Source organism: Anomalospiza imberbis, chromosome 5, assembly GCF_031753505.1.
Source record: "Anomalospiza imberbis isolate Cuckoo-Finch-1a 21T00152 chromosome 5, ASM3175350v1, whole genome shotgun sequence".
NCBI lineage: Eukaryota > Metazoa > Chordata > Aves > Passeriformes > Viduidae > Anomalospiza > Anomalospiza imberbis.
The window spans coordinates 32013501-32027905 of NC_089685.1; the positions used below are offsets into that span (position 1 = coordinate 32013501).

At 41.4% G+C, this 14405-nt stretch overlaps 1 protein-coding gene across 2 annotated transcripts in view; it reads right to left on the reverse strand.

The window, feature by feature from the left end:
* Positions 1–14405, reverse strand: part of PPM1H (protein phosphatase, Mg2+/Mn2+ dependent 1H) — a 133359-nt gene that overhangs the window by 23475 nt on the left and 95479 nt on the right. The window contains exons 6-7 of one of the 2 annotated variants that reach the window (XM_068190098.1): positions 11586–11704; positions 10990–11441 (exon numbers count right to left, since the gene is read on the reverse strand). In XM_068190098.1, coding sequence (XP_068046199.1) covers positions 11273–11441; positions 11586–11704 — 288 coding nt within the window. In that variant the 3' untranslated portion in view covers positions 10990–11272. Of the gene's footprint in view, positions 1–10989; positions 11442–11585; positions 11705–14405 lie in introns of those variants that run through there. The other variant, XM_068190097.1, reaches the window with a different exon arrangement.

The window sequence follows — 14405 nt, forward strand, 5'->3', positions numbered from 1 at the left end:
TGTAGTCAAGAATATCTTACAATATACAACCATAATATTTGGCCATCTCTCTAAGACACAATACAGTGAAGGCATTCAAATGGCATTCTGCACTGGGGAGGGAAAATAAATTAGCTCTTAAACCAAACAAAGAGGCACAAATTATTACATGTAGCCAATAAGATAATACTTCCCTGATGTTTAAAACCTGGAACAACATTTAGTTGGGAAGGAGGAGTCAATCATGGATTTTACTCTTGTTCCTTCCTTTATTTCCAGCAAATATCTCTGCCTCACTCACTAACTTTGATATCCTGGTTTGAATGCAGAGCAAAAAATTTACTGTTTCTGAATGTGAACAACTGGACCTACAGTACTGGAAGCCCTGGGAAAACATCCTTGAGGAGTCTGAACTATGCCTTACATAGAGCCAGTTGTGCTCTGCCACCAAGAAAATGGGTATCAGCTGAGTCCATTGTGGGCATCAGTCAAATGACTAATCAAGCCACAAGCCTGAGAAGACAACCATTCCTACTGGATGTTCACATTGTTGTACATATTTGTTAAAACAGCAAACAAAACTAAGATGATGTGGCTTAACTGCTTGCAGCCCCCTTTTTAAAAGCAAAAACAAGACCGTTCTTTACACACAGACTATTATCTGCAAGGTATCTGCAAATATTTAAGACCAAAGCCCTCACTTTACACTGCCCTGTAAGCTGACAAAAACAGGGACCAAGCTTTTTTCCCCTCTCTCCTCTTTCTCCTTATATTCTCCTGCACAACACCTCACACTGCCTGTGATTTAGGAAGGGAAAAAAGTATCATTTAGACCAGTGTCCTTCAAAAGAATGCTCCCCACTGCTGAGTGCAGCTTCTTTTAGGGAACCATTAAAAAAACACTGTCCCTCAGGCCTTCAACTATGACACCTCGGTGTAAGAACACTGGGGGAGGTCATGTTCCAGGGGCTGCAGCTAACTTGTTCCATCAGCAGATTAGGGAGAGCAGCTGGCTAGCCTGTGACCTCCTGAAGCTGTGCAACTAAGTAAGGGAGGACCAGAGAGCTACAGTGATTTATTTTGTGGTTTCTCATAGCCTGTCACCTCTTGGGCTTAGAACCTGGGTGTCAAACTCATCTCAAATATGCTTTCTCTGTTGATGTTGCTATTTCCTGAAAAACTACCATCACTTAAAAAACAATGCTCAGAACTGCAACCACAGCAGCAGAGGTAGCACAGACACACTGAAAAGCAACCTGGAACACTCTAGAAAAGTACCTATGTCCTGCATTATCAGAGAAACAGAGTTAATAATATACTAGTCTGTGGTTTGCTGCAGGAGAAGCATGAAGCACAGCTTTTCAGCTAACAACTCAGCAACTGCGCTGGGGAGATGGAAAGAAGATATGAAGTTCATTTTCATTTATGCCCTGTGAAACCTCCTGTATTTTGCATGTGGGTTTATTTCACACAGGCTACAACCTTCTAGATTATTTCTCTTGCTTTAGGTAATAAAGTTGCATTTATACTGCCATGCACTGTATATAAAGATATAATATGGCAGTAGGTATATCAAAGACAGACATACAGAGAACCTGAGGGGGTGGTTTGGCTCTTTTAGTGACAGCATGGCCTTATTCAGCCCTCTGTGTAATTCAGCCCAGCTCACTGCTTTATCAACACAGCGTTGCAACCCTCCCCGCTCCCTCTGTCTTCCTTGTCCACATCCCAGGAGGTTTTGGTGGACACCAGGGCATGACAATAAAGGTAATAAAGACAAGGCAATGCTATTGCTTCCAGCTCTGAATGAGCCTAAAGCTTGTTAAGTACTTCTGCCACGTAAGCCTCTATTTTTCCAAATGGAAAAACAGGAGGAGCAGTGGGGAGTAGAAAAGGCAAGCTCGTGCCCAGCTAGATCTAGCTGCATTTTTTTTCAGTTAACTTTGTTTCTTCTTTTCGTTTCAAAAGAATTATGAAATGCTACTGCTGTCCAAAAATACTGAACTAGGCCTTGACATATGTACCACCCGCAAAGTTACATTTGGACTCAGGATCAACATTTTGGAAAACCGGCCCAAATCGCACCAGGAGCCAAAAGAGATGTCAGAACAAAAGAACTAGGACTGACATGATGTTACTCATATGCTAATTGGAATTGCTCTAAATGCACGGTGAAAAAATAATCAGGAGCTACTAAATGCACAACACAATCTACAAACGTTTCCTAGAGTGCTGGTGTCATTAGTGCTTTTACACTCTTGAAATAAAAGATTATCAAAATTACCTGCATATTTCTGGGTCAGAAGTTGAAAAACCAGTCAGCTCCCCTATGCAAATTTCAGAGCCAAAATCCTAGAGAACGTCTTACATGTGTTATGAGTTCTCCTGCCATATTTAAGTTGTTCTTAAAATTGGCCTTCTGAAAGCAAATACAAATTCATGTAAGAGTAGAAGTTGATGACTAAAACCAAAATCCATATTCTATTTTCTTTCGTGGCAAACTGTGTGAGGTTACTGGTTACAAAAAGTATTGCATTGGCATCCCCAGGCACAACAGATGGTGTTGAAAACACAACCTACCCTGACCTGGAAGGTTCAGTTCTGTGCACGACAGGGGAATCCAGACTCTGTGCTCTGCTTTTTCATGGCACTTGGCTTTAGAAAGTTTGTCTGTGTTTCACACCTCTGCTTGTGCCACCTAATAGTAAACTCAGAATTAAACCTAAGGAAGAGCAAAGAAAATCATCATCAAAGGGCTTTAGCTTAAAGCATAGAATAAACCTATTTGTGGCAAGCAACCAAGAGAAAGTATTACCATTTCATAAAAGTCCTAGTTCACACTGAGTACAAGGCTAAAGGCATCTCTGAGACAGGCTTGTAGATTTCCTGTATTTCTAGCACTGATTTGCTACCACTCTAAAAACCACCAAGCCTAGGGCCATCCATACACCCTCCACCTGCCCCAACTCCCCCCCTCACCCAAAATAACCCAACTCACAACAAACTACTCCAGCTATCCAAAGAACCTCCTTCTCACGCTCAACTTTCTTTGGTCATACCAACAGAAAATCATGTTTTAATTTTTAGGCAACACAAAACTTGACAGAAACTCTTTTTTTTTTCCCTCCCACACAAGTAATCAGTGGAATGCAGCTCACCCTTTGGGTAACAGAGCTTAAACCACTAGTCCAAAAGGAACTGTTCATCTGTACTCTCTGTTGAACTACAGGCATCTAACTTAAGTGCATGCTTACCATCAAGAAGAAAAGATGTGCAGTGCAGGTTAAGCACAGAGCCACTGAAAATTGTATCATTTATGTCTCAACTCAGCCATAATCTTAAAAAATGTCCTTACTCTTGTATTTCTGCAGAGTCAGGATCTCTAAGTCCAGACAGCACTGTCTGATACTAAGTACCCTCTAGATAGGTTACCTCTAATGTTCAGTGTCTCAGTATTTTTCCCCTATTGCTCTTCTGACACATTGTTTAATGAAGTGAAATTACAATAAACAAAGATAATTAAGGCACACAAACTCAAGCAATGTTTGTTAAGAGAAAAGATGATGGCAAAGCCAAATCAAAGACCAATGCACATGTACATGGGCACAGAACAGTTTTTAGGGGAAGATCTACCTTAACTAAGATACTCTCAAAGGCCTTATTTTGAGTAAAGAGGAAAACATACAAGTTTTAAAACAGTCATTATTCACAGAAAATTCAGAAACACTTTCTTATGGACCTGAAAGTGTATAATGTTTCATTTTGCAAATCCCAGTTCTGTTTACCAGTCTACAAATTAAAAAAAAAATAGAGTCTTTCAGCATGACTTGTACACATCTGTGATCTCTGGCTTGGCCAAATCAGACTAAGTCTGATTTGGCTTGGTCAAATCAGACTAAGCTGACCTTGAGGGAGCCTTCACTGCTGTGTACAGTCCTAGGACGGAGTCTGCAGACGGAGTCTGCACTTTGGAGACCAGCACCACATATTCCTGTGGAAATAATTCCTAAGCAAAACAAACTATCCATTTTAGCCAGCCCAGTTTAAAGACTCAAGCATCAGAAATTTTTCAGGCACTTCCTGGAATGTGGCTGACTTTTTAGTCCATTCACCTCTATTGGAGCATTAAAAGAAAGTGGTAGAAGAAAAGTCAGGGACAGGATTGTCAAGTATCTCAAATGTTTAGAGAGGTCCTTGCCCAAAAAAAGATAAATCAGGAAAAAAATTTAATGAAGGTATTTAAAAGCAGAGGCTGGGAGGGACAGAGCAATAGTATTGCAATCACTTTTATTCACTACTTGTGACCTGTTGAACTTTCACTACTGAGTGACAAAACCAGTGTGCAGATTCTGCAACTGCACATCAAGCAGGTTTACCTTCTGCAACAGCCCCAGCAGGCTAAGCCTTTCTTTCTTGCCCCCAGTGAACTTGCTGCCTTGAGCACTTATTAAAATTTATTTCATTTCTTCTACTCTTAAAAGACAAACAGGAAGGTGTGTCAGCAATTTACTCTGGAGACAGAGGGGTAAGGGAAGTGGGCTGTTAACACTCTATGGGCTGAGTGCAGTGGAGTGCATTGTGATGGACAGAAAAACTAATTGTAAATTGGCATATTGCCGTATTTCTTGTTAAAAGAAATTTCTTGCCTCTTGTTGTGAGGCAGATGGGAGAAAGGCTGCATGTTAAACTCACAGTGCCTGCTCCACACTTGCTAGCTGGGATCCTCTGGAAGCAAAGGAGATTGAGGTTGAGGAAGAATCACAAAGCAAATTCTTCTGGGAAAGACCTCTGTAGTGTAGGATGGAGGAGGAAGTGAGACACAGCAGAGACCTCACCATTCCACAGCAGTGTTGGAAACTCCTCCAAGGAGCACGGGGCTTCCTCTCAGACAGAAGCAGAGCCATAAATCAATCTTTGGTAACAAGGGAAATGAAAGAGAACTTCTATGGACCCAGCTGAGGTTATGTCAAATTTGTGTAGATGGGGAAGCCAGAGAAAGCATGAGTGTGGAAAGAGACTTCACCTTATCAAGAAGAAGGGGTGTTTTTGCTTGGATTTTCAGACTGAAGATTATCTCATTCCAGTTTAGTTTCCTTCTGACAAAACAGACTGGGATTCTTTTGTTTGCCCTTGCATATGCAGCACCTGATTCCACGCCAAGGCAAAGCCCAAGTGATGAGGCACAGCTACGCAGGGACAGGTCTTAGATGCATGGCTTCCAGAAGGAGATGCTCTTGCAGGACATGACTCAGACCAGCCTCATTCTTATCACTTTCATTTGACCCTAGAGAGGCCATTTAAACAGAGCTTTACTCCAGACTTAAGCTTTCTCTTTTGTTGCAGCAGTATTACTTTCCTGTTTCTGCTTTCTCCCGCCCCAAAGACTCTGGCTCAGCTCCTGTGGCATGTGCACACTTGGGGTAAAGAGCCATTCATCACCGTCAGGAGACGTGCTGTACACAGCAGGTCAGCTCTCGCCTCCTGCTGCTCCTGCAGTGAGGGATGCAAATCCTGAAAAGATGCATAACATGCACATTGCAAACAGCCATTCATCATCACAGAGCTGTGCCCCAGACACCCAGGCACAGCCCAGCAAGCTGCTCTAGTTGTGCGCACCAACGAGGCAAATCCCCTCCTGCTCCCCACCACCTTGCAGCGAGAGACAAAAGCACAGACACAGAAAGCTAGGCAGGTGACTGCAGATGACGGTTTCTGCTCCAAAAAAGATATCCTCTCTCTCTCTCTCCTCCAGAACAGCCCAGTGCTGCAAAGGTGCCCCATAATCATTAAATTATGAAAATGTAAGTTGCTGGAAGGAAATTAATACCAGGCATGACCGGGGAAAAGGTTGCTTTCTCGTGAAGTAATTATGAAATTAAAATTTGATCTCTCCCTAGTGATCGTACAAAGGATACGGCTGAGGTCTCAAACACAACAGTACAGCCAGGTTTTCAGCAGAAGAAACGTAGAATGTTTCAATAGACAAAAAAGCTTAATTAAAAAAAAAAAAACGAAGGAAAGGATGACTTTTTGTAAATTACATGATTTTGGCTAAAAGGTGCAATCAAGCAGGTTAGAGCACAGGGTTTGCAGACTTCCAATTACTTCTTACAAGTTGGAATCAAGCTGTTAGGAAATGCAGCTTATCTGAATAAGACTAATAATGCTAAGCTAATTAGACCCACAGGCATTAGCCAGCAGATAAATTCAGGCCAAAAAGAGGGACACTGTCACTTTAAATACTGCCTTGGGATCTGTGGAAAAGCTAATGAGGAGTGTCAGTTGGGGCTGTTTTATTAGGTGGTTCTCTAGAGATTATAGCCTGAGGTTTCTGTAGCAGGGCTTCTGTGCTTGATTCAATAAATCAATTTATATTAAAGGAGGGTGCAGCACAGGTGCCAGCTCCATAAAACATTTTTGTGGCATTTCTCAATCTGCTCAGGCACTCCTTGGGCGGGCTACCTGAATGTGCTGTCAAAGGACATTGAGCCCAGCAATAAAGAGTGAGATAGCAGCCACATTGGCAATATTTGTTCAAATCAGCTCACACATTACCAAGCAAAACATGTACATTGGCTCTCACCAGGGTATTCTGGATCCCCAATAAGTGATTAATGAGAGCCTGGTTTTTGTGAGCTGGAGTCTGAACCGCAGACGGCAAGGCAGGCTGCACAATGAAAGTGAAAGGCATCCATTCCAAACAAAATAAAATGGCTTGAAAAGTGAAGTTGCTTTTTTAATCAGATGCTTAGAGGCTGAAAGACATTCCCTGTTGGAAAGAAAAGGGCGAGTGCAGAGCAGGCTGGCAGCTTTCCAGGCAGTGGACAATATTGACTCTAGAATAAAATGGGTTTTGCTTAGTGCTTGCCTCAGGGCACCAGCCTCCCTGCTTTGGAATAAATCATGCAGCACGGGCTGACCCTCAGGCACTGACCCCATGTGCCACAGCACCCCCTCACCAGACACACGGACACGGAGCTGGCAAGGGCTCCACTGCTGCTGCAAAGACGGCTCAGAGACAGTGCCCAATTCCCCTGCTCGCTGCCACCTTGGGCTTCAGCCCATGGTGTGTGGTGGGCACTACACTGCCTCAGACAATTTCTGATGGGGTGCAGCTCAGCTTTGCTACTCAGCTCTGCCTCTCCTGGGGTGTAAAGGAAGCAACCAACAAATAGGTCAAAAACCATACTTGTTATCTAGGTCTCTTTTGCCATGCTAAAATCAAGTCAAAAAGCTGAAGTTGTGATCTGGATACAAACCTTTAAAGAACTCCACTTCAATGCAAGCAGCAGTAAAGCCACTGTTTTTGTTCCAAGGAGGAGCAAAAAATTAATCTTGAAACCACTGAAGTTGATGCCAGCTGGTAGTGCCTTCTGGATGCCTTTGGTTAAGCACAGTGCTGTATGGCTCCTCCAGCCCCACAGAAGGCTGGGAAGGGAACTCTGAAAGGAGCCACAGTGAAGGACACAGCCAGTCAGAAATTCAGGTTTCGGAAGATTCTAGGATACAGTCAAAGCAAAATACCTCAAAATTGTTCACACTGGATGTACATGTGAAGATCTGACCAACTGTGTCTTAGCTTTAAATAAAAGCCAGAGACAGAGAGTACTAATTCTGTGCAGTCCTTTAAAGGAGCAGCTGTCACCAGTCCTGCTGTTTTCCCCCCCATATTTCCACTTCAGTTTACTCACCCCCCCTTTTAGCACTGATCAGTCTCTGCTTACAGTCTCCGAGTCTTTCCTGATGCTTCAGTTGCCAGGACTTGTCAAAGCCACCAGGACACCTCTCTCCAATACAAGTCTAACCTCTGCAAGGCATGGGCTTGAAAACCCCAGCCCAGAGACCCAGCTGTGAAAGACTGTCAGTAACACAGATATCTGCCAGCAAATTATGGCTTGAGACAGCTCAAAAGCTCGTTCAGCAGGACACACTGCTCTTAAGATGGCTTGCCAGCTACACTATACGTTTTGCAATCATTGTTCAAGCACAGCGCACATGGGGCAAGGGTGCAGGAAGGGCAGCTCATGGTCAGCTCCCAGCAGTGCAGGATTTATTTTACGTGTATTTAATACAGCATGATTTCTCATTGCAATTGCCACTGAAAAGAAAGGAGAAAGGGTAGGCAAGCTGAAGCAAGAAGGGAAAGGCTGGTCTCAAAGCAGTTACAGGCAGACTGGGCTAGTGATGCGGCACACATTGCTGGATCAGTGGTTGTCCTAATGCTGTGGGGAAACTTGGCAGCTGTGCTACCACTGTGGGCTGTGGAGACAAAGCCAGTGTGGAAACTTCACATGAAAAAAAAAAAAAGAAAGAAAAAATAAAGGGCCAAATACATTATAACAGACCCAAAGACAATAATATTTTGTAATCCAAACAAGCTGGGCAAGCCAAGCCATTGTTGAGAATCTGAAAAGCTCTGGAGCAAAGGAGGAGGATAAAAATGAAGAAAAAAAAGTCATACAGCTTCTAATAGAAAACACAAAAAGTATGCTGAATTGTAAAGTAAAACAGTTTAGTTTCCTGAGAAAACATCAAAGCAGAGACTGTCCTACATTCTCTCACTAAAGGATTAAATAATTTAATGTAAGAGTGGCTGTTTCTTCCTAATATCACCTGCACCTCTCTACATGTATGTGCAAATGTCAACACACAGTGAGGTTAGTGACCAAAAAACAATTCAGACAATTGATCATCTGCATTGTATGTGATAAAAGTTCAGCAGCATTTTAGTGTATCAAGCTCTGGCTGGCCAAAGCGCCATCTGATATTTTCTAGAAAAGGAATATATATGCTAATTTATTCTCCATGATAGATAGTGTCCTTAGAAACAAATGCAAAACAGATATGTCCTCGGCCACTGTGTCCTGATGCATCAGTTGAATCCAGGAATAAGAAAGGGAAGAAAGTAGAAGCAAAATCATTTAAGTGGAAAACAGCCACTAAGAAACCTCTGCCACCTCAAACCGTCACCACTGAGGGCCCACCAAACTGGAAATCTAATGTCTTGTCCACAATCACAACCATTAAAATTAACCCAGACTTTTACATAAACAGAAATGGATTGCTTCTCCTCTCCCGCGGGGATCACTGCACACAATTCAACGGATAACAAACACCTCAGGTGAAACCTTGCAAAAAGAAATGGATCCTTATTTAGAAGGGCTCTGTTTTACACAAATGTATGGCAATAGAGCAATTTCCTCATCACTTCATTGTCCTGAGGCATCCAAACAAAGAGGTAATTGATGCACTAGTTGTGCAATATGGAGCAGCTGAAAGATTCCAATTCTTTTATTAGGACAAAAATGTAGGCCCCATTTTTCACTTCCATCCAGAAGTCAAAAGGAACAGCAGGGAGAGGTAGCCTCACCACAGTCTCCACATGCTTCTGCTTGGCACAGGCCACCTTTTTCTGGGACAATACTGTTGTGAATTCAGACTTGAATTTTCAAGTCGCAGTTCAAGCATTTGTTCCAGAATAACTGCTTACAGCTAAGCATATTTGTACTGAACTGGTGACAATTTTTACATTGACCATATTAGAATCTCTAACTGGATCAATGTGTGTCCTAGATTTCAGGAAATTCAGAAAAATCAACTGGAAAATAACTTTCTTCTCCTCCCTCCTATATGCTAGAGCTAAAAGAGTTCACAAATCAGTACTCAAAAGCAACACACTGGATCAAATCTGCCAGTTTGACTTACCAAAGCTCTTCTACCTTACTGATTATTCTACATTTAGAATTTCTGTTCTTTTTCTCATGCCAAACAGTATTAACTATATAATAACCATTTTGGATATGGTAAAGTGCTATGCATACATTCACAAGTGAGGTAGAAATATACAGAATTATCTCTTCACTTAACTTTTAAACTGTCTATTGCTGTACGAATCTCAGCATTCTGCTGGTGATTTGGACTGGAAAAAATACTGTAGTAAGCAAAACTTCCACTGAGTTTTTTGACTTTTCAATTTGGAACCTCTAGTGTGCATAAACAGTTATTTTTCCCTCTTTATGCTTTACTTTGTATTTATCAATACCAAATTTGATCACTGTGACACCCATTTGCATTAATCACTTAATTGTTTGCAGCACCTCATCGTCATTCTTGTTTAATAGGAAAAGAGCTGTGGTGTCACCTGCCAATACTGCTACTTCAACCATTCCAACTCCATTTCCTTTCCAGACCACTAACCAACCAGGGAAATGCAAAACAACTCCCATGAACCTGAAGAAACCCTCTTTGCTTTCCAGCCATGATGACAGAAATCTGTTCTTGCCCTCTTCTCAGGAAGTTCCTGGCCTATGATACTTCTGTAGCTCTCCCCCACATGTTTTTCCTCCCAACTGGCATGTTACATCTTGAAAAAGAGCTTTTGGAAGTCTACATGAAACCATTTTTTATTGGTGTCTCTAGAGACATCTGGGAAGTTAACAAAAAAAACCCCTCCTTCTGCAGAAATTAGGAGAGTGTCTCATGATCTTCCAAATGTTTTGCTGTCTAAGTCCTCAGTTGATCCAATGTTCTCATTCTGTTCCTATTCTTTTGCTCATGACTTTTTAAAATGTGAAGTCATCATTCTCAGGGTGAAACTGCAAATTCTACTAGCAGCTGTTCAAGATGACAGACAATGATAGTTATTCTCAGATTTACATGTTCTGCACAAACACTTCAGATTATATTAAACTTAGATCATTATTCTGCCATTGAAACATAATTATATTTTTGGTCCATAAAGCATGGAACAAAGCAAAAGTTATGTACAAAGCAAAAATTATGTGGAGCTGCAGTTGTATGTGAGCATCCAGGCTTCCAAACCTAAAACAGGCTTTCTTTTAAACCCCTCTGTCCTTTTTCTTCCTGAAAGGACATTTACTACAGACACTAAAACACAAATGTCATGGAAATGAAGACCATTTGCATATATTGGGCTTTTGCCTTTATAGTTCATGCACAGAACTCACAACAGCAAAGATTAGGGCTTCTCCGAGGAGGCTCAACCAAAAACAATGAAGACATTTAGCCAGAAACAAAAAACCCCCACATCATTCTTTCTGTCTTCACTTCTTTAAGTCCATGCTGTTCATTCAAGCCTTTTCATTTTAGGCTGGTTGTGTTCAGATAGGTCCATGTCTAAAACAATTCCTCAAGGGATATCCAAACCAAAGGCCAGCTGCAGTGGAGTAGGGGAGGCAGCTCCTTCCTTCTGCAAGCTTTCCTCAGCATGTGAAGGCATGATGGCCCAATGTCTTGGTTTAAAAGACAAATGTCTGACCCACTGATCCAGAATTTATAAAAACTGTGTCCAACACAGGAAAATTGTTTTACTTTCAGAAAGATCCCCTGGCACATCTTTGCCTTTATATGCTTTCTCCACTTTGAGTGCTCCCACATTACAATTAACTCTCTGGAGAGAGGTCCACTTATGTAAAACATTATCTTCTACAAGAAAGATACACCTGAAAGAAGGAAATGCCTTTTCTTTTAGTATACAGGGGTACACCTCCATGTTTGATGCAGTTTACACTAATCAAAGATAGGTACAAAGCAGGCATTGTCTGAGGGAGAAGGCTGACCCCATGCTGAGAAGGACACATTCTTACCAGCCAGTCATGTTGAAGTCACGGTACAGCATCCTCTTTCCAACTTCCTTGCGCTGCACCCTCCGTGGAAACTCTAGATGTGTGAATTCATTTCCCAGCAGGTGAGGCTGCATGTAAGCCTGTGGGCAGAAATCAAACCACAGATACCACATAAAACAAGACATCATCTATTTTTAATGAGGTAGTATTACCATCCCTTCCTGGTCCCTTCCCACACAAATTCCACCCACTCCTCTACCCTTCTTTTTAAATAAGGATGATGATGTGCTCCATTTCAGCAAACAATGCACATACACCATTTCTGCCCCTGCCTGATATCCAGGAGCCGCCTTATGAAGCCTTAGAAGTCCTCTTGCCCTCAAAATCCTTTATTTCTTCTCCCTGCTTCTCAAGATTTGGGATCTCTAAACTACACTTCATCCATTGACCCTGAAGGAGTCTGCAGAGCTTTGTAAAACAGAACACATGCCCTTTTGTAAGTCAGCAAGAGAGAAAGGAATGATCAAATACAAAGCCATGGAGAGACTTGAAGGGGTGATTGTGCAGTGAAGCTCAAGCTTTTTGACTCCCAGTTCAGCAATGCCAACAACACAGAAAACCTAACATTGCTACCACATTTTAATTGTCACCACTTCAAGAAAAATGCACCCCCTTCACATGACATTGCAAATAAACACAGGCTACAAGGCAATTAATTTTCTTGTTTTTGAAAAACTACATCCTTCATCCAAAACAGACTTCAAGAAAAGCAGCGGCAGCAGTTTTGTGTCACAACTGCAACTGAGGCCTTTGATGGTTTTAATGTTCAAATGCTGCTCATGTCCTTTCTGTTGCACTGCTCTGCAGATGCTTGGAGGCCTCTTTGCCAGAGTAGTGCCTTTGACTTGTGATGTCCAAAGCTGACCACAGTCGAGAGCATCGCAAGGCTCTTCGTCCACTGTTTAAATTTTTGGATTGAATTTATACACAGAAGAAACAGAGTATGTTTAGTATTAGCCTATCATGTCAAGTGATCTTTCTGAAATAAATCTCACTCCTTTTTCTTTAGTACTCAAATAAACAAGCCTTCCTCTCTTCCTCCACAAAGCCGCATTGTGAGCGAACTCTTATGAAAGACATAGTCAAATTGACTAGGGAACTGAAAAAAAGTTGCATTTCTTAACCTTTTTGCAGATAACTCTTTTTTCTTATCCAGCCAGTTAAGGCAATAAAGTCTGTCTTATCTTCAGTACCAGCTGCCATCAAGGCAGATGAAATGAGCTGGGGTTTAGTTTGTGTGTATGTCATAAATCTAGTGCTCATCAAAGGTAAGCAGCAGGAAGCACTGGAAGCCCTTATTGATCTACCTGGCATCTGTCATACAGATAATTCACAATAAAATATTTCCTGCATTTAAGAGTTGAGCCTGCTCCCACTCAATTTAATAGGAGCTCTATAAGGCTCAGCACATCACAATGCTAACTTTCTATCAGCTTGTCCCTGTTCCCATCACCAGACATCCTTCCAGAAAATACCTCAAGCTTGGTTGGAACAGGACTGAGGAAGGTTGCTGTGTGCAGCCAACAAGATTGGATTCTGCTTTCAAGAGGTGGCTTTCAAGCACACAAGTGATCTGGACATCACAATCCCTTCCTGCAACAGGAACTCCATCAAATTCTCTCTGTGTACAGTTAAGGGAATAACATTTTTTTTCCTTCAGTCTACAGTCAGCCAAGGTCTCCTTCTCCACCCAAACATTGTTGTCAAGGGCCCTGTAATTGGATCACTCTCCTCATTACAGAAATGGTTGGGAAGCACTAGTGACTTTTGAGAGGTTCAGCAGTATTAGTCTACATGAGGCTTTTCATACTTCCAGAACTCCGGAAGTATGAAAAATTAACTTCTTCATTTAAAAGTACATGTAAACTTTTTATTTTATTTTCATTCCAGTTGCAAAAAAGATGGAAAATTCCTAATGCTTTGATGTATCACATAATATGAATGATATTTGTTCTTTGTATGATAACAAAGAGCTGGATTGTTTTTTGTATTTTTAAAATTTCTTCTGGTCTATGATATTGTAAACAATGAAGTCAGTCTGCATTGAAAGTGAAATTCAGTTCACTTTTAAAAATGCACAGCCTATCTTGATTAAAACATTACAAACCCCTACCAGCTAAATACTGTCACATGCCTACAAAACAAGGTCATACTTAAAAGAACAATCACACCTGATCTCAAAATGAAGTTCTCTAACCTTCAGATTGTGAGATTACTAGTCTGAATAAGAGGTCCAGAAGAAAAACATTACAGGCTTTTAGCTTTTTTTCACTTAAAAACAAGAATTTTCTTTAATGAAAAGGTAAAGCAACCAGGAGAGACTGCATTGCATAAGGATTTACTCAGATGGAAAGTCTGAGGTCATAACTGAAATAAGATTAATAAAGCTGGCACGGTTACCAGTGGACTGCTAATGTTCAAATACAACTTCTCTTCCGCAGCCAAGCCTCAATGCTTGATTTACAATCCAGGGATCTTAACTTGATTCTAGTATTTTTGGCGTCAGTGAAACAGAGGGAAAAGAGCAATTTGGAAGCTTCTGGTGTCTGTGATCTGAATTCTTATGTGAAGAGATGGGGTTTTTGTTGTGCTTTGCTTTATTTTTTTTTAATTTTCCTTATTTTTTAACCATTTTTAAACTGTTATTTTTGATGCTTCACTGGAAATCCTACAGAGAGAAGAATGTTCTACTACAAAACTCAGCTGCAACTTCCAGTTGGGTTTGTTGTGAACTGTTCTCCATGTACAAGGCAAGACTCTTCTCCCCACCTCAACAAAACC